The sequence below is a fragment of the Eubalaena glacialis genome, chromosome 10 (genome assembly GCF_028564815.1).
Source record: "Eubalaena glacialis isolate mEubGla1 chromosome 10, mEubGla1.1.hap2.+ XY, whole genome shotgun sequence".
NCBI lineage: Eukaryota > Metazoa > Chordata > Mammalia > Artiodactyla > Balaenidae > Eubalaena > Eubalaena glacialis.
This window is the reverse complement of record NC_083725.1, coordinates 112,387,282-112,405,181: the sequence shown is the minus strand read 5'-3', so window position 1 is coordinate 112,405,181 and position 17,900 is coordinate 112,387,282. Positions and strand designations below refer to the sequence as shown.

At 44.5% G+C, this 17,900-nt stretch overlaps 1 protein-coding gene across 2 annotated transcripts; it reads right to left on the bottom strand.

Moving 5' to 3' along the window:
• Nucleotides 1-4,814: 4,814 nt before the first annotated feature.
• On the bottom strand, nucleotides 4,815-17,892 carry SDHAF2 (succinate dehydrogenase complex assembly factor 2). 2 transcript variants are annotated; one of them, XM_061201839.1, is made up of 5 exons: nucleotides 17,768-17,892; nucleotides 13,461-13,684; nucleotides 13,271-13,380; nucleotides 9,414-9,573; nucleotides 5,494-5,567 (listed from the first exon to the last, which is right to left on the bottom strand). In XM_061201839.1, the coding sequence occupies exons 1-4, from the start codon at nucleotides 17,801-17,803 to the stop codon at nucleotides 9,431-9,433; spliced, it is 513 nt and encodes a 170-aa protein (XP_061057822.1). In that variant the 5' UTR covers nucleotides 17,804-17,892; the 3' UTR covers nucleotides 5,494-5,567; nucleotides 9,414-9,430. The 2 variants fall into 2 exon arrangements, with proteins under 2 accessions (XP_061057823.1, XP_061057822.1); XM_061201840.1 differs by lacking the exon at nucleotides 9,414-9,573 and having other exon boundaries at nucleotides 4,815-5,567; nucleotides 17,768-17,877.
• Nucleotides 17,893-17,900: the final 8 nt, after the last annotated feature.

Below are 17,900 nucleotides of genomic sequence, written 5' to 3'. Positions count from 1 at the left end.
AGACACATGGACCAATCCTCACTTCTCTTCTGTTCGCTTATCCCTCCTTCAAAGGTCCTCTGGAGCACGGGCTGTATCTCATTCACCTCTGTCTCCTGGGCCTGGCACTAGGCCTAGCACATGGTACTAGGGCTGACAACCTCTGCTTGTGAATCAGTGAAATAAAGAGTGAAATTATAGGGACTTCCCTGGCAGTCCGGTGGTTAAAACTCCGCGCTTCCACTGCAGGGGACATGGGCTCGATCCCTGGTCGGGGAACTAAGATCCCGCATGCTTTATAGAGTGGCCAAAAAAAAAAAAAAAAAAAAAAAAAATCCTTCTCTGATCCTCAGCATCTAGTGAAGACCGTTACAGTGTATCTTTCTAATTAGATTTCTGAGCATCACTCTTCCTGTTTGGACCAAGCCCACTGCTGTTTCTATTTGCGCAGGAAACACAGTATCTAGTATAAGTTATCTACTGAAACCTTCTCACCTCTGCATGACTCTGCTGAGGGGTGGGAGCAAAGAGAGACAGGGGAGCAGGGGAGAGCCTGTGCTCTTAGGAGCAACCAGCAGTGGCTTGTCAGCAAAAGTGCTGGAGCCAGTGGACGCAATAGAGGTTGGACAACTCAGCTGGGGGCCCTGGAATGGGGTTCACATAGTCTTTCCGACCAGCCACGTCCAGCTCTCAGAGACAGCCTGTGGCTTGGAGGGAAAAGACGGATAGTGACAGCAAGACCCAGAAAGCTTCCATCCTCATCTCTGCTGCTGAGGGTAAGGATGAAAGCCTTGAAGCAGGGCAGAGATCGAGCCCTGCCCCTGGCCCCCCGAAAATCCAAAGGCAGTCTCTCTGAACTCCAGACCGTCACCTGGAGCGCTAGGTTGCACCCGTCCTGCTTGGAGGGCTCAGGTGTTCAGGCTGGAACTGCTGAGGCTGTGACATCATCTCTACAAGAGTCAGGGCCCGAGGGGGAGGGGGGAGCCTATAGGGAACCGAGAGGGGGTCTCTGCGAAGGACTCTGCACAGCAGTTCTCCACGGACCAAGACAAGATGCAGGTGAGGAGTCAGGAGGAGAAGAGTAATGACGACAGTTCCGTGTTTTGAGGTAGCAGACGGGGCCTCGGTGCACAGGCCCTGGAGGCCCACTGCCCGGCTTCCAATTCCAGCCCCCCCCCCCCCCCCCCCGCTTCCCGCCTGCGGCTTCCGGCAAGCAGCTTCATCTCAACAGGCCTCACTTTCCTCACCTGGCCAAGGGAATGATAGTTGTGCCTATCTCGTATCCCTGTTGTGAGGCCTGAGTGACGTCAGTCGAGGAAAGCTCTTAGCGGTGCTGGGCGTGCCTTCGGCCAACACCACCATTAGCCGTGATTACGAGTGTCACTCAGGTGCCACATACTGTGCTGAGCACTTCACACAGGTGACTTCTTTAGTCCTTGCACCCACACGTGAGGTGGCTGACTTTCCTTTCTACAGATGAGACACGGAAGCGTGGAGAGGTTAAACAACGTGACCAAGGTCACCCAACTGACCAATGGGAGAGCCAGGGTTCTACCTTAGGCCTGACCCCCAAGCAGCTGCCCTGAACCGCTCTGCTCTATTTCTCCAACACGTGTCCCAGGGCATCACCAAATGTGAACATTTCACCACATACTAACTAACTGAAATCCACTGCGAAACAAAATGTACATCTTAACATCATAATTTGCTTTTTTAACTCTACATGCTGTGACGTGGAGTTACGTAAAATGTGTTCACATTGTCCTTTTAAGAAGAACATTCTCCTTGGCAGGAGTATCTGGATTCAGGCGAGACCTGGGACCCAGCAAAAGACTACCTCTCAGGTTACGAGGAGGGAGATTTCTCCTCTGCACATCTTCTCCTTGGACGCCTGATGTTATTTATCTTGGATAGCTTCAACTTTTCCACCATCCGCCCTGAAATGTCTGACTGCTGACAGACATTTGTTTCTTAAAGGCAAAGGAGCACTCCACTCCTTGCCTCAGGTCACCTGTCTCACCAATGCCACGTCACCTGACTAGGGAAGAGCCTAACGCCGGTCCTCAATGCCAGAGGGTTCACTGGGAAACCGAACAAGGTGGCTTAACTGGGAGCTGATCAGCACCCTCAGCTTGACAGCTGCAGGATGGCAAGTCCTCCATCCTCAGATACGACGGGCTGTACCAATAAGATGCTGTCAGCTCAGGTCTCCCAGCCCAGCTTGCCATTTAAGGCTGCGTGAACTTCCCCATCATGGAAACTTCCTGTCTAGCCACGATAGCAGCAGATGGATGGAAAGATAAAAGTAAGACTCTCTACTCTCCCAGTGGAATCTTTCCCTGGGGATGTTTAAAAATATGAACAAGGTTTGGGTCAGTGCCACCCTCGCTGAGCTGAAGAGACAGAGCAGATGACCTCCAGACGATGGCCAACACCAGTCAGAGGTGCCTCTGCGATGACCCCGATAGATATGCCCCATCTAAGGCTCAGGGTCGGGCAAAAGGGATTTGGCTTATGGATTCTGAAGACTTAAAATGATTAAGAGAGGAAATAATGGGGAGAGGACAGCTTTTACTGCCCCAGTTTGACGTCTGATGTGGGAGCCTGTGCGACAGGTCTTGTGAGACCACTTCAGATGGGACAGGGCAGAGCCAGACGCCTGTGTGCCCCACAGAGGCTCTGAATGAGGTCAGTGAGCAGTGATGTGTCACAGGGAGAGGAATAAGTCCAGCTTTGTTCATCACAGATCCTTGCGGGGCTGCTGGCCCTTGCAATATGTTTATTAATTTTTAAAAAATGTCCTGTGGCTGGCCTAGTTTTACTTAATGCCTAATAAAGGGAAAAACTGTTTACATAGCACCCCTGGTCTGACACTGAGCAGCTGAAGTTAAGCAAGATCCTTCACTTTCAAAGATGACACAAGACAGCAGCCTGGGAAGAAAACAACTCCTTTAGAAGCATGCCATTCCCAGGTCAAAGTGGCAGCAGCTGAACGTTACGTTAAATAAGACAAAATCAGGGTTAGGAGAGATCAAACCCCCGGGGGATAAAGCCCAAGCTGCATACTTGGCTGCTGGGATCTGTTGCATAAGAGTCCAGGATAGATGCGTAAGTCACTGCCCAACTCATGTGCACTTCTGACAGTCTAGACATCTCTCTACATCAACTCTGTTTAACATTCCCCACATAGTGCATCAAATGAGGCCCGAGAGATTGGCCAGAGTCTGTGGTGAGCTCTCAGGGCGATAGATGTCTGCTCCTGCCCCCCATTTCTCACTCCCATTCCTTGCTTAGGTGACAGTGCTACAGATTTTTCCATCGAAGTCCTTGACACCAGGGTCTGTTTTCTCTCCAGTCTTTACTGGCTGGTAAGACATCCCGTGGTTCCTTAACAGGTCTGGCTTTCCTACCTGCAGGACTCTGCCTTGCATGAAGCTCTGGTGACCTTGCTGACATGCCAGGCCATTTGTGTTAGGAGACAGCTCCTAAATCTCAGGCTGAGGCCATGCCCTAACGCTGACACCTAATATCTACCGAGAGCTTACTGCGTGCTGGGGACCACAGAAGAGCTCCGTGTGCTTTATCTCTTCACATCTGATCTTCATAAATAGTTAAGACAGGGAGCGTCATCATCCCCACTTTACAGATGAGGAAATCGAGGCTCAAGCCAATTCATTTATCCAGACAGTAAGCAGCAGAGTCAGGATCTGACTTGTAACCAGTGCCTGCCCTCACTTACGAGAGCTACCGTGGGTGACCAAGGGCTTACTTTGGGAAGCATCTGGCAGCTTCCTGTCCCCTGTGTCAGCGGTCCCCACCCTTTATGGCACCAGGGACCAGTTTCATGGAAGAATTTTTCCACAGATGGTGGGGGGGAGGGGGCCATGGTTCAGGCGGTAATGTGAGTGATGGGGAGCAGATGAAGCTTTGCTCACTTGCCCGCCGCTCACCTCCTGCTGTGCAGCCCGGTTCCTAACAGGCCGTGGACCAGTACCAGTCCATGGCCCGGGGGTTGGGGACCCCTGCCCTAGGTGACACACAGGTCATGGCTCAGAACCGTCAAGTTTCTTTGCTATAACTTCTCAAAGCGTAGATTTCTACACAGTTTCCACCAGTAAGGTAGCATGTTCTGGCAGAAAAGTTCATGAGCTTTGGAGACAGACTGAACTAAGCAAGATTCTGGCTTTCTGACTGAGTAGTGACTTAATCTTGGACAAATCACTCTCTCTGAGCCCACTTTCTCATCTACAAAATAGGTGTGACACCACTTGTCTGCAGGAGAGCTGTGAAGCTCTACTGAGATAAGGTAAATAAATAAAGGCTGGTTCTCTCCTCTTCTCTCCTCAGCCAGGAACACTGAGGGGCAGGCAGGACCACGAGGAAGCTCCGTGGGAACCCCGAAGCTCAATAATGCTGGAAACGTGTACTTCCTGCCCGCGTGCAGCTCTTGTGCTCACCAACCGCCTGCCTAGCAATTCTGGCCTGCCTTCCTCACCTTTAGTGGTCCTGGCCCAGTCTGGGTGATGGCCATTCTGATCGGATTACAGCTCCTAGGGGAAAATTCCTCCAGTGAGACTACCCTCCTGGCAATGTCGAAATCTTCTAGTCCTAGAGCTAAACACTTTCAGCTAATTCATCCTAACATATTATTTCTTATGCGTTATTAGTTTGTCAACTAAAACGATCGTGGAGACTGTAGAAATACAGAAAATGTTTGCTATAGTGCTGCATGAAGATAAAACCTATGATTGTGACCTTGTAAAGCTCTATAAACGTATGCCTGTGGATTACACGAGAAGAGACAAAATTAAAATAATTGTGTGAGGGCTGGGGAGTTGTGATTTTCCTTTTTAAAATACTCTTTAATATTCAATTATCCTTCAGTTTACAAAGTGAGCATTTTAGAGAAAATCTGATGAGGATGCTGACTCTTAAGCAGCACGCCCACACCATTCCTGCCCACTGCCCTCATTCTGCCTGCTGGGCCTTTTGAAGGATTCCACTCAGGGGGCTTGGATCAGCTTCCCTTGGCAGAAAGAACCATCCCAGGTTGGAAGGGGGAATTTCACTGGAACAAAGCCCTGGGTCACCCGGGGAGCTTTCCACACAGCATGCAGAGCTGGCTGCCCCTCTGCACTGAGCTCACTTCTGGCTGAAGCAACGAGCTGGCACAGTCGCTTCCCCTACAGTGCCCTCCTGTGGAGCCAGAGAAAGTCAGGCCCGAACACCGGTAACTTAGACAAAACGCTTTGAGGCTTAGAACGGAACCACAAGGTCTTAGAATGAGACACACTGAACATTTACATGTCCTCAGGAGAGAGGCGGGTCCACCACTGGAGACAGGACCAACGGTCTGGGTGGGCTGAGCATCTAAGGAGAAGCAGGACATCAAGGCCAATACCCATCATAAGCAGTGAGCATCCGCAGACAGAGGCCAGGCAGGCAGTGGCGCTCAGCTCAATGTGGCTTTTCAAAGAGGTATTCGAGATCTGGGGCCCGCAGTCGCTGCTCTCTGTTTTTGTTCTTAGCAAAGTCTCTCAGCAGGGCCATGACTTCGTTTTCAAATATTTCTGGGGCTGGTTTTGCTTCTGCAAGAGAAGGATGGGCAAAAAGAATTACGTGGGTCAGTCAGTTGTCAGTTATAAGAATCTTGAAACTCGAAACTCTGGCCTTGGCCAAAAACCACAGTGGATACACAGAGCAGCTCCATTCTTCCTCTGAATATACACGGCAGCCTGTACCGCGGGTTGGCAACCTATAGCAGCCAGTATTTGTAAAGAGCTTTATTGGGATAGCTGCTCTCACTTGTTTACATACTGTCCGTGGCTGCTTCTGTGCTACGATGGCAGAGTTGAGTAGTTGCCACAGAGACCATATGACTGCAAGACGATGACATTTACTATCTGGTCTTCCATGAGCAATTTTGCTGACCCCTGGCCTGTCCAATCTTGGCCGTACTGTTTTGCTCTGCATTTGGTTCTTCAGTTGTTTTCTGAGTACTGTTTTCCCTTCTAGCCTATATACTTCCTGAGGCAGAAATCCTTGGATGTAAGTGACAGTCACTGATAACTCTAGTAAACTTAAGCATAAAAGAATTTACTGGAAAGCTAATAGAGGCCCCCCAAATTAACATGAACCTGGAGAACCAGATTTGCATGGAGAGGCAACAAACGCACCGAGAGCAGAGAGATGAGGATGCCAGCCTCAGGCCAGAGGAAGAGAGTCTGGCAGGATGCTGCTCACCTCCGATCTTTCTTTCCAACCGTGAGATGCTCAGTTAAGGTTCAAATTACAAGCAAAGCCTCCCACTGGGAAACCTTAGGTAATATGCTTTGGAATTACCCTCCTAGCAAGACTAAGTACAATGCTAGGAGAGGGAATTCCCCAAAACAAAGTTTGACTTCCCCTCACTTGGCAGAGAGCCTGGCATCTGTTGGGCCTGGCATCTGTTTTTTTGTGTGTGACAATCAGAATAAGATCAAGGAGGTTTAGGCTTCCCCCTAGGATGTTGAAAGTTAGAAAGAACATTATACTCATCCCAACAAGAAAAAGTCAGATAAAGTAGAACTATCATAACTTTCTGAAGTCATCAGAGAGCTGAGGTCACAGGGCACCCAAGAGAATAAAATCTAAGCAAAGAGAGCCCCCTCAAAGGAGAAAATGGATATGAACACATGCTCACTTGAGACAGGGCACAGGAAGACGAGGCGCTGGGCACAAACAGGTAAGAAGAATTTAGCTAAAATTGTTCATCAACTGCTGAAAGCCAAGTAGGCTAGCCTGAGAGTACAAAATCTCTGGGAGCCACAGACACAAGGAGAATTTGCCCCAATGTGCAGGTTCTTCTCAACAATCCCCCACTAAGTAGGCGCATGACAAAGACTGTGTCCAGAGCAGGAAGCTGGAGACAGCCTCCCTCAGTGATACAGGCCAGGAGGAGGGGAGCAGCCAATACTGCCCGCCCACCCAAAAGAGCATAAGGGCCAGCCTGGCCCTTCCTTCTCCGAAGAACAAAAGCCTCAAGGGGCTGGGAGTAGATCAGCGAATCCTGTCTCCTACAGGGCACATGTGAGGACACATTTGGGCTGGTGGAAGGGTAAAAGAAAAAAAATCCTCTACCCTGATGGGACCAGCAGGATCACTGAGAAAGCCCACCCCCAAGACCCATGGCCACAGGGACCAAAGCTGGACCAGAATAATAGAGAATACCCTCTCTTCCCCAAACCAACAAGCACCAAGTGGAAATCAATAGGTATCTACAGCTGGGAAAGGGCAAGAGCATGGAGAGAGATTTCCTTTGAAGCACAGAAATACAGGAAGATGCACATGGTAACAATAGAGGCTGGTGGTGAACTGAAGGGAACCAAAGCAATAACAAAATCCAAAGTAAGCTTAACTCCTAACTAGGCGGACTCGATTCCCATTCCAACAGCCCGGCAGAAGAATCATGCCCATTTCTAAGCACAAATACCATTTCCCTCAGTTTTTACTGTCTGACTCATGATGTCTAACATTTAATCAAATGTGTCTAACACACACACAAAAGAAAAGTGAGAAACAACACACTGTGAAGGGACAAAGCAATCAACAGAAACAGACTCAGGGATGATGCGGATGTTAGAACTATTAGACAGGGGATTTAAATAAAGTAACTATGACTATTATGTTAAAGGTGCTAGTGGAAAAAGTAGGAAAAATGCATGAACTGATAAGGAGCTCCAGCAGAGGTGGAAATTGTAAAAGTCAAATGGAAATGTTAAAAATAAAAACAGAAATATAGTAGCCCATAAGCAAAATGGACTCATCATAAGATTTAATGGTCAAGGAAAGAATTAGTGAAGTGGAAGAAAGGTCAATAAATATTATCTAATACAAATTACTCAAACTAATACATGAAGAGAAAAATAAGAGTAAAAGACACAAAACACAGAATCCAAAAGCTGTGGGACAATATCAGTCTAAACTAAGTGTAACTGGAATCCCAGAAGGAAAAGAGGAAGAAAATGAGGCAGAAGAAACATATGAAGAGATAATGGATGAAAAATTTCCAACAATAACATAAGGCAGAAAACACAGATCCAAATCCAGCTCAATTCCTAACCAGACTGACTCGATCCTGCATACTAACAGCCTCACAAAAGAAGAGGGCCCATGTAAAGTGCTGAAAGAAATAATCGTGGGGACTTCCCTGGTGGTGCAGTGGTTAAGACTTTGAGCTCCCAATGCAGGGGGCTTGGGTTCAATCCCTGGTCAGGGAACTAGATCCCACATGCATGCCGCAACTAAGAGTTCGCATGCCACAACTAAGGAGCTGGTGAGCCGCAACTAAGGAGCCCACCTGCCACAACTGAGACCCAGTGCAGCCAAGTAAATAAGTAAAATAAATAAATAAATAAATAAAACATTTTAAAAAATAAAAGAAATAATTGTGAACCTGTAATTCTATATCCACTGAAAATATCTTTTGAAAATGACAAACAAAAGCTGAGAGAATTCATTATAGCCAACCTACACTAAAAGAAATATTAAAGGAAGTTTTTCAAGCAGAAGGAATATGATACCAGAGAAACATGGATCTACGTAAAGAAATGAAGATCTCCAGAGATGATTAAAATGAAGGTAAATATAATGTACTTTATACATAATATGTGTTATATGTTACATACATATTTATATATGTGTTATAATTTACATATTTACAAATACAAAATACAATGTATTCTCTCCCTTATTTTAAATTGCTCTAAAGATAACTGTCTAAAGTAAAACAATAGAAATGTAGTGTAGACTTACAATGTAAGTAAAAGTAAAAAGTGGAACAACAAAAGCACAAAACATGGAAGAGAGAAATTGGAGTGTACTACTGAAAGTTCTTACATTATACATGAGGCAGTATACTATTCTTGAAGGTAGACTATGATTAATTAAAGATGTATACTGTAAATCCTAGGGCAATCACTAAAAAAATTATAGAGAGATATAAATGATAAACCAATAGTGGAGATAAAATGAAATTTCAAATACTCAAAAAAAAAAAAAATCCATGGAAACAGAGGGGGAAGAGAACAAAGAACAGACAGCAGAAATAGGAAACAAAAAAAAAGATGGCAGATTTTAGTTCAACCACACTGGTAATTTAATTATGTGTAAATGGCCAAAACACACCAATGAACAGATAAAGACTATAAGACTGGATAAAAAAGAATGATTATATATGCTACCTATAAGAAGCTCAATTTAAATATAAAGACAAAGATAAATTAAAAGAATGGTGTGGTAAGCAGACTTCTAGGTTGGCCCTCAGTATCTCCCACTCCCCTGTGTACAAGCCCTGTGTAATCCCCAGGACTTTGAATATGATGATCTTCACACCCATGACTGGGTTATGTTATATGGCACAGTCAGGACAGGAAAATTATCCAGGTGGTTCTGACCTTATCACGTGAGCTCTTTAAAAGCAGAATTTTCTCCAGCTGGTGGCAGAAGGGGAAGTCAGAGAGATTTGAAGCATGAGAGGGATTCCACGTGAGGGAGGATCTCCAATGCTGAGACGGAGGGGCCATGTGGCAAGAACCCGAGAGCAGCTTCTAGAAGCTGAAAGACATTAACAGCAAGCAAGACAACCAGGATCTCAGTCCTACGCCTCAGGGAATGAATGCTCCCTGAAACCTGAATGAGCTTCCGGGCAGGAATGTAGAAGAGATGATGTTGATTTCAGGCTGTGAGATCTGGGCACAGCTTCTGACCTACAGGACTGTGCGCTAATAAACGGTTGTCGCTTAAAGTCACTAAAGTTTGTGGTAACAATAGAAAACTAATATAAATGGAAAAATATATACCATGCAAACACTAATCAAAAGAAAGCTGGAGTGACTACTATCAGACACTTTGGAACGATCAGCAATAAAGATAGACATTATATAATGATAAAGGACTCAATTCATCAAGAAAATCTAACAATCCTAAATATGTCTTCACATAATAACAGAGCTATAAAATATATGAAGCAAAAACCGTGAGAACTGAAAGGAGTAATAGACAAATCCACAATTATAGTTGGGGATTTCAACACTCCTTATTAATTGATAGAGAGTACAGACAAAATCAACCAGAATGTACAAGACATGAAGAACGGTATCAGCCAACTTGACCTTGTTGATATTTACAGAAAACTTCATCAACAACTGCAGAACAACATGTTGTGCTCAAATAAATGCACATGGAACATTTATTAAGATATACACCTTTCAGGCTTCCCAGGTGGCGCAGTGGCTGAGAATCTGCCTGCCAATGCAGGGGACACGGGTTCGAGCCCTGGTCCGGGACGATCCCACATGCCGCCGAGCAACTAAGCCCATGCGTCACAACTACTGAGCCTGCGCTCTAGAGCCCGCGAGCCACAACTACTGGAGCCCGCGCACCTAGACCGTGTGCTCCGCAACAAGAGAAGCCACTGCGATGAGAAGCCCGTGCACGGCAACGAAGAGTAGCCCCCACCGGCCACAACTAGAGAAAGCCCGTGCACAGCAACGAGGACCCAACACAGCCAAAGATAAATAAATATATTAAAAAAAAAAAAAAGATATACACATTTCAGGCCATAAAACAAATTTAAAGAAATTTAAAAGAACTGAAATTATATAGCATACATTCTGTGGCAACAATGGAATCAATAACAGAAAAATACCTGGGAAATCTGGAAATATCTGAAAATTAAACATACTTCTAAATAACTCACAGGTCACAGAGGAAGTCACAAGGGAAATTAGAAACTATTTTGAATTGAATGAAAATGAAAACACAACACATCCAAATTTGTATCATAAGGCTAAAGCAGTGCTTGGAAATTTACAGCATCAAATGCTGGTAGTGAAACAGAAAACAAAAAACCCAATTAAAAAAAAAGGCAGGAGGAAGATTTAGGGACACAACACCAAAGAGGTATGAATGGCAAATGACTTGAAAAGACCCTCAGGACTTCCCTGCTGGTCCAGTGGGTAAGACTCCACGCTCCCAGTGCAGGGGACCCAGGTTCGATCCCTGGTCAGGGAACTAGATCCCACATGCCGCAACTAAAAGATTCCGCGTGCCGCAACTAAAAGATTCCGCGTGCCGCATCAAAGATCCTGCATGCAGCAACTAAGACACAGTGCAGCCGAATAAATAAATAAATATTAAAAGAAAAGAAAAGAGAAGAGAAGACCCTCAATATCCTTAGTCATTAGGGTTGTGCCAACTAAAACTACAGTGACACATCACTACATACGTCTTAGAATGGCTAAAAACAAAAACAAATTAAACCCTGATAATACCAAGTGTTGGTAAAGATGTGGAACATCTCCTCCTCCCCTCTCACTCCGTCCTGGGCAATCACTGGTCTGTTTTCTGCTATGTAGTTTTGCCTTCTCCAAAATACCATATAAATGGAAATCATACAGTGTCGAGTCTTTTGAGTCTGGCCTCTTTTACTTGGCATAGGAGTTGACAAACAATGGCATACTGCCCATTTCTGTATGGTCTGTGAGCTAAGAATGATTTTTAACTGGTTGAGGGAAAAGAGTCAAAAGAATATTTCATGACACATGAAAATTATACGAAATTCAAATTTTCATGTCCATCAATAAAGTTTGCTATAATGTTAAACATACATTTACCATATGACCCAGAAACCCTTTTCCTGGGCATTTACCAAGAAAAACTAAAACCTACATTCACAAAAACCTGTATGCAAAGATTTACAGTTTAGGCTTTATTCATAGTTGCCTAAAACTGGACATATCCTAATGTCTTTCAACTGGTCAGCAGATAAACTGTGGTACATCCACATGCTGCAATTCCACTCAATACAAAAGAAGGAACTACTGGGACTTCCCTGGTGGTGCAGTGGTTAAGAATCCGCCTGCCAATGCAGGGAACACAAGTTCAATTCCCGGTCCGGGAAGATCCCACATGCCGCAGAGCAACTAAGCCCGTGCGCCACAACTACTGAGCCTGCGCTCCAGAGCCTGCATGCCGCAATTACTGAGCCTGCGAGCCACAACTACTAAAGTCTGCATGCCTGGAGCCCGTGCTCTGTGACAGAAGAAGCCCATGCACCGCAACAAAGAGTAGCCCCCGCTCGCCACAACTAGAGAAACCCTGAGCGCAGCAACGAAGACCCAATGCAGCCAAAAAAAAAAAAAAAAAAAAGAATGAACTACTGATACAACAACATGGATGAATGTCAAATGCACTATGCTAAGTCAGGGGCAAATATTTTCTATAAAGGGCCAGATAGTAAATATTTTACACTCTGTGGGCTTTCTAACGGTTATATAAGCCTCTAGACCCTGTAATATCGTCACACTTCACACTTGGAACCTATAGAATAGCTTCTATTTTAAGGTTCAAATATTGAGTGGAAACACAAAAACAGGAGATGCAGAGTGACAGAAATGGATGAGAAGTCTCCTAATATCTATTCTCCCATTTTCCTTGATAATAGGATCCCCAATTTAGCTGGGCACGTGGAATAGGCTACATTACTTCTTCCTTATGGTGAGGTGTAGCCATGTGACTAAAGTGTGACAGGTGGAAAATAAGTGGAATTATGGTGTACAATTTCTTGAGAAGGATCCATAAAAATGGGGTGTACTCTCCTACTCTTTTTCCCTGGCTGAAATATGGACATGACAGATAGAGCCTCAGCAGCCATCTTGGGTCATGAGGTAGCCCTACACAGGCGGAGGGTGAAGGAACAGCAAGTCAAGAGGAATCTGGCCTTCGTGACTCTGAAACCCCTCTGTGCACTCTGGAGGATCTACCTCTGAACTTCTGTTACAAGAAAGAGAAACATAGTTCTGTCTTCTTTAAGCCATTATTGTTTGGGGTTTTTTTACTCAAAGCCAAATCTAATCCTAACTATACACAGTGAGAATTCATTCCTCACAAAGGTGGTGCCAGAGTGAGACTCCTGAAGACCTCGTGCTATGCAGCCTGAGCTGTCTCTCGTTCCACTGCATTCCTGGCCTGGTTTTCTTCAACCTTCCCTTTGATACTGGGAGCTTCCCGTACAATTCCACTAAATTCCCTTTTTTGCTTAAGTTAGACAGAATAGGTTTCTTTTGCTTGCAAACAAAGAACCTTACCTCATAAAACAAATTTTGCACGCTTTGGAAAAATTTGAAGAGTGTTTGGGTTGAGAGTCTACTACATGATAAAAGAAAAAAAAATTGCCCAGGATACCATTCCAAACTCAAATCAGCCCAAGTCATCCTATTTTTCACCTTATGTTGCTTATCATGCCCAGTACCTGTAGCCCAGTAGTAGATATCCCAGTCATTACTGGGTTCATTAATCAGGCGATCGTAGAGGTTCAGTTGTTTCTCTGTCATGTGGTGCAGATGTGCCTTAGCAAAGAGGCTAGAAACAAGAAAGAAAAAGAAGTTGAAAAGCCAGTCTCTAGTCAAAGAGAAGTGACATCCAGACTCCTATCCCCCTACCTAAGTAGGATGCAGTTTTCCAGCATTCCCCTCTTTCTACTCTCATAGAGCAGCCGGGCTCTTTTGGTTTCTATGGATTCATCAGTTCGCTCCCGCCACGGAGGCAAAGGGATTTCAATCATGTCCTTCTGGGAATCTGTCGGGCTGTCACCTCTGTAGCAGCGTCTGAATGATGTCACTCTGAGTGAAGGAGACACTAGGTGGCGCCTTGACAGAGCAAGCATCTGAAACAAATAAGCCACAAATATCACACTTTTTTTTTTTTTGGCCTCAGCATGCGGGATCTTAGTTCCCCGACCAGGGATCGAACCTGCGCCCCCTGCAGTGGAAATGCGGAGTCTTAACCACCGGACCGCCAGGGAAGTCCCCACAAACAACTTTTTAACAAGGACGACCATCCTTGTCATTCACTCAACACTTACTACGTGCAAAATGCATTTGATCTCCTTCAGCCCTTAAGAAGTTATGCTGATTTTATAATAACTATAAATGGAGTTTAATCTTTAAAAATTGTGAACTACTACGTTGTACACCTGAAACTTATAAAATACTGTAAATCAACTATACCTCAATAAAAAAAAAAGAAGTTATGCTGATACCGTCCCCGCTTTACAGCTTAGGAAGCTGAGGCTCGGAGAGGTTAAATGACTTACCAAGATCACCCAAATAGTAACTGCTGTGAAGACTGGAACCCACCCCTGACTGCAAACATGTTCTTAACCAGTGTCTTTCCAGAACCTCTCCAGCAGAAATATTTTCTCCTTCCTTTGCATTCCCTTAAAATTCTTACAATACGGTTTGCATTCTAATCACCTGCCTGGGTTAAAATCTGAGCATACAGTGATGGTATGGTCCCTAATTCCCCAAAGTCTCCCAATCTAGAGAAGGGCAAAAACTATCAAGACGCAATGAGAAGGTGGTGATGTCAGCAAGATGGTGGAACAGGAAGTCCCACACTTTCCTTCTCCCATGGAGACACAAACTACCCAACAATACACCAACCAATTCCCTTTATGAGAAATCCAGAAACCAGCTAAGAGGCTCCTGAACCTCAGGTGAGCACAAAACCAGCTGCACTACAGCTGGAAGAAAAATTTATGGTACTCATTCAACATAGTCCCTCCCCTTGGCTTAGCCCAGTGCAACTGGAGAAAATTCTCAGCTCCTGGCTTCTCCCTGGGAGGGAAAGAAAAGACTGAAACATACACCCAATATGCAGCCTTTCAGGGGGATGCCTGACTAGTTTCTGTCTTGTCTGAATCTAAGTGTGACGGAAAAGGTGCCAGGTTGGGGGCTGCTGAGAAATAGGTGAGGGTTTGCACTAGCATACACTCACTCGCCATCGTCCCTACCTGTGGCTTAGCACAAAACAAGCAGAAGAAAACCCCCAATTCCTGACTTCTACCTGGGGAGGAAGAGTTAGAATGTGTGTCCTACGTTCCAGCTTTTTGGGGAGCTGCCTGAGAGAATGGCTTCTGTCTTGCCTGTCTCAGAGCACTGACAGGACCCAGCATACTCTAGATATTTGGGGGCCTCTGAAAACCAAAGAGAGCTGGGCGGCTTGCTGCTGCTTCTGAGGACCTATGGTACAGCAGACAGAGGCCAATGGAAAGAAAGGAGGAGCATGCATCCGAAACGCCTGCTTTTCAAGGAGCTGCACAAGGGACTGGTTTCCATCTTGGCCAACCTGCAGCGCTCATGGGACCTGGGATACTCTGAAGCCTGGGGGCTGCTGAGAAGGAGAGCTGGGAGGCTTGCGGCAGCTCCAGAGAACCTGTAGTACCACAAAGAGACACCAGAGGGAGCAAGAGATTATGAGCGCCTGAAAAAAGAAGCCAGCAAATCCCTCTATTTGGGAATCTACATGCACAAGTCTAGAGAAGACATTTCTACACAAAAGGTTTGACAGGCCCCTAGATTCTCTAGCTGGACCGATTGGCAAAGGTCTTTCCTTGTACAAAGTCAGTCCAAAAAGACTGGAAGAGGTGGTTGTTTTTTTCAAATGCATGGATCTAAGCACAAAGTTGCAAGGCGCATGAAGAAATGGCAAAACAAGGCCTAATCAAAGAAATAAAACAAACTTCCAGAAACCAACCCTGGAAACAGAGGTATACGAATTACCTGACAAATAACTCAAAATAACTGTCATCAAGATGTTCAATGAGCTGAGGAAAACAATGCAAGAACAAAATGAGAATATCAATGAAGAGAAATATAAAAAAAAAAAAAACAAAACAAATTTTGGAAATGAAGAATACAATGACCAAATTGAAAAATTCACTACAGGGGTTAAATAGCATACTTGATCAAGCAGAAGAAACAGTGAACTCAAAGACAGTTTATTTGAAACTACCCAATCAGAGGAAGAAAAAGAAAAAGAATGAAAAAGAGTGAAGTACGCTTAAGGGACTTATAGGACATCATCAAGCTGACCAATATAAATATTATGGGAATCCCAGAAGGAGAAAAAAGAGAGAAAGGGGCAGAAAGCTTATTTGAAGGAATAATGGTCAAAAACTTCCCCAATTTGGGGAAAGAAATGGACATCCAAATTGAAGAAACCCAAAGGAGACAAAGGATGCTAGACAGTAACACAAAAGCATATGAAAGCATAAAACTCACTGGTAAATGTATATATAGGACAAACACAGGATACTGTAACACTGTAATGATGGTGGGTAAATCACATTTAATTCTGGCTTAGAAGTTAAAAGACAAAGAAAAAACTATAAAATACGCTAATGGATACACAACAAAAATATGTAATTGTGACATCAATAAGGTGGGAGGAGTAAAAGAGCAGCTTCTGTATGAGATTGAAATTGAGTTATTATCAGTTTAAAATAGATTATAAAATGTTTTATGTAAGCCCCACAATAACCACAAAGAAAACACCTATACACAATAGAAAATGAGAAAGGAACTGAAGCATGTCTCTATAGAAGAAAATCAATGAAACACAACGGATGACAGACAGCAAAAGAGTAAAAAGGGAAACAAAAGCTACAAGACAGATAGAAAACAATGAACAAAATGGCAATAGTAAGCCCTTCCCTATCAGTAATTATTTTAAATGTAAGTGGATTAAACTCACCAATCAAAACACATACAGTGGCTGAATAGATTTTAAAAACCCCACAAGATCCAACTATATGCCTTACAAAAAACTCATTTTAGATGTAAGGGAACATGTAGGCTGAAAGTGAAAGTCTGAAATATATTCCATGCAAAAGGTAACCAAAAGAGAGCAGAGATGGCCTTACTTAAATCAGACAAAATAAACTTTAAGTCAAAACAGTCAAGAGATTTTAAAAGGACATAATATAATGATAAAAGGGTCAATTCACCACGAGGATACAACACTTACACATGCAACCAATATCAGAGAATCCAAATATATGAAGCAAATATTGACAGAACTGAAGGGAGAAATAGTAACACAATAATATTTGCAGATTTCAAAAGCCATTTTCAATAATAAATAGAACATCTAGACAGAAGATCAATAAGGAAGTAGAGGACATGAACAACGCTGTAAGCCAAAAGGGCCAAACACACATATACAGAACATTCCACTAAACAGCAGCAGAATACACATTCTTCTCAAGCACACTGAGGACATTCTCCAGGATAGACAGCATGTGAGGTTTCGAAACAAGTCTTAACAAAAAAGATTGAAATCATACAAAGCATCTTTTCTGACCACAACAGAATGAAACTAGAAATCAACAGCAGAAGGAAAACTGGAAAATTCACAAATAAGTGAAAATTAAACACACTCTCACTCTTGAACCACCACTGGGTAAAAAGAGAAATCAAAAGGGAATCAGAAAATATCTGGAGACAAAAACACATCACAAAACTATGAGATTGAGCAAAAGCAGTTCTAAGAGAGAAGTTTACAGTGTTAACAGCCTATATTCAAAAAGAAAAACGATCTTATGAAACTATGTGAAACCATGACAGATACTAAAGACTTAAAAAGAACAGAGAGACTTAAAAAAAGAGAGAAGGGGCGCCCAGAGGCTGTCGGGCCAGCTCCACCTGGGAAATAGGTGAAATCTGAATTGGGTCTCCCACGAAGACTGACGGTTCAACGATATTACGAGACAGACACACAGTGGGCTCAGGCAAGGGCGGATGCAACCTGAATCTCCCTACGTTGCAAGATCGACCTCTCCTTGGGTCTGCGCTTGCCCTGGGCTATCAGGCAGTTGGACGCTTCTCTCGGCCTCCACTTCAGAGGAAGACAAGATACAATTCTCACTGCGGCCTGCCTAGGACCCTAGAACCCCCACTCGCCTCACCCGCGTAAGGGCCGGGAACACAGCGGCCACCGCCATTTTACCCGACCCGCATCAGAAGCCTGAGGCCCGGCCACTTCCGGGAACTTCCGGGCACCAGTCCCGCAGACAGCGGCTCTGAGGACCTGAGCCGGAA

What these genes read in the sequence shown, in the direction of transcription:
- SDHAF2 (XM_061201839.1), bottom strand. Translation starts at nt 17,803, where the DNA reads ATGGCGGTGGCCGCTGTGTTCCCGGCCCTTACGCGG. An exon ending in TGTTCCCGGCCCTTACGCGG is followed by an intron (nt 13,685 to 17,767) that starts GTGAGGCGAGTG and finishes TATTTGTTTCAG; the next exon opens with ATGCTTGCTCTGTCAAGGCG. An exon ending in GAAAACTGCATCCTACTTAG is followed by an intron (nt 13,381 to 13,460) that starts GTAGGGGGATAG and finishes TCTTGTTTCTAG; the next exon opens with CCTCTTTGCTAAGGCACATC.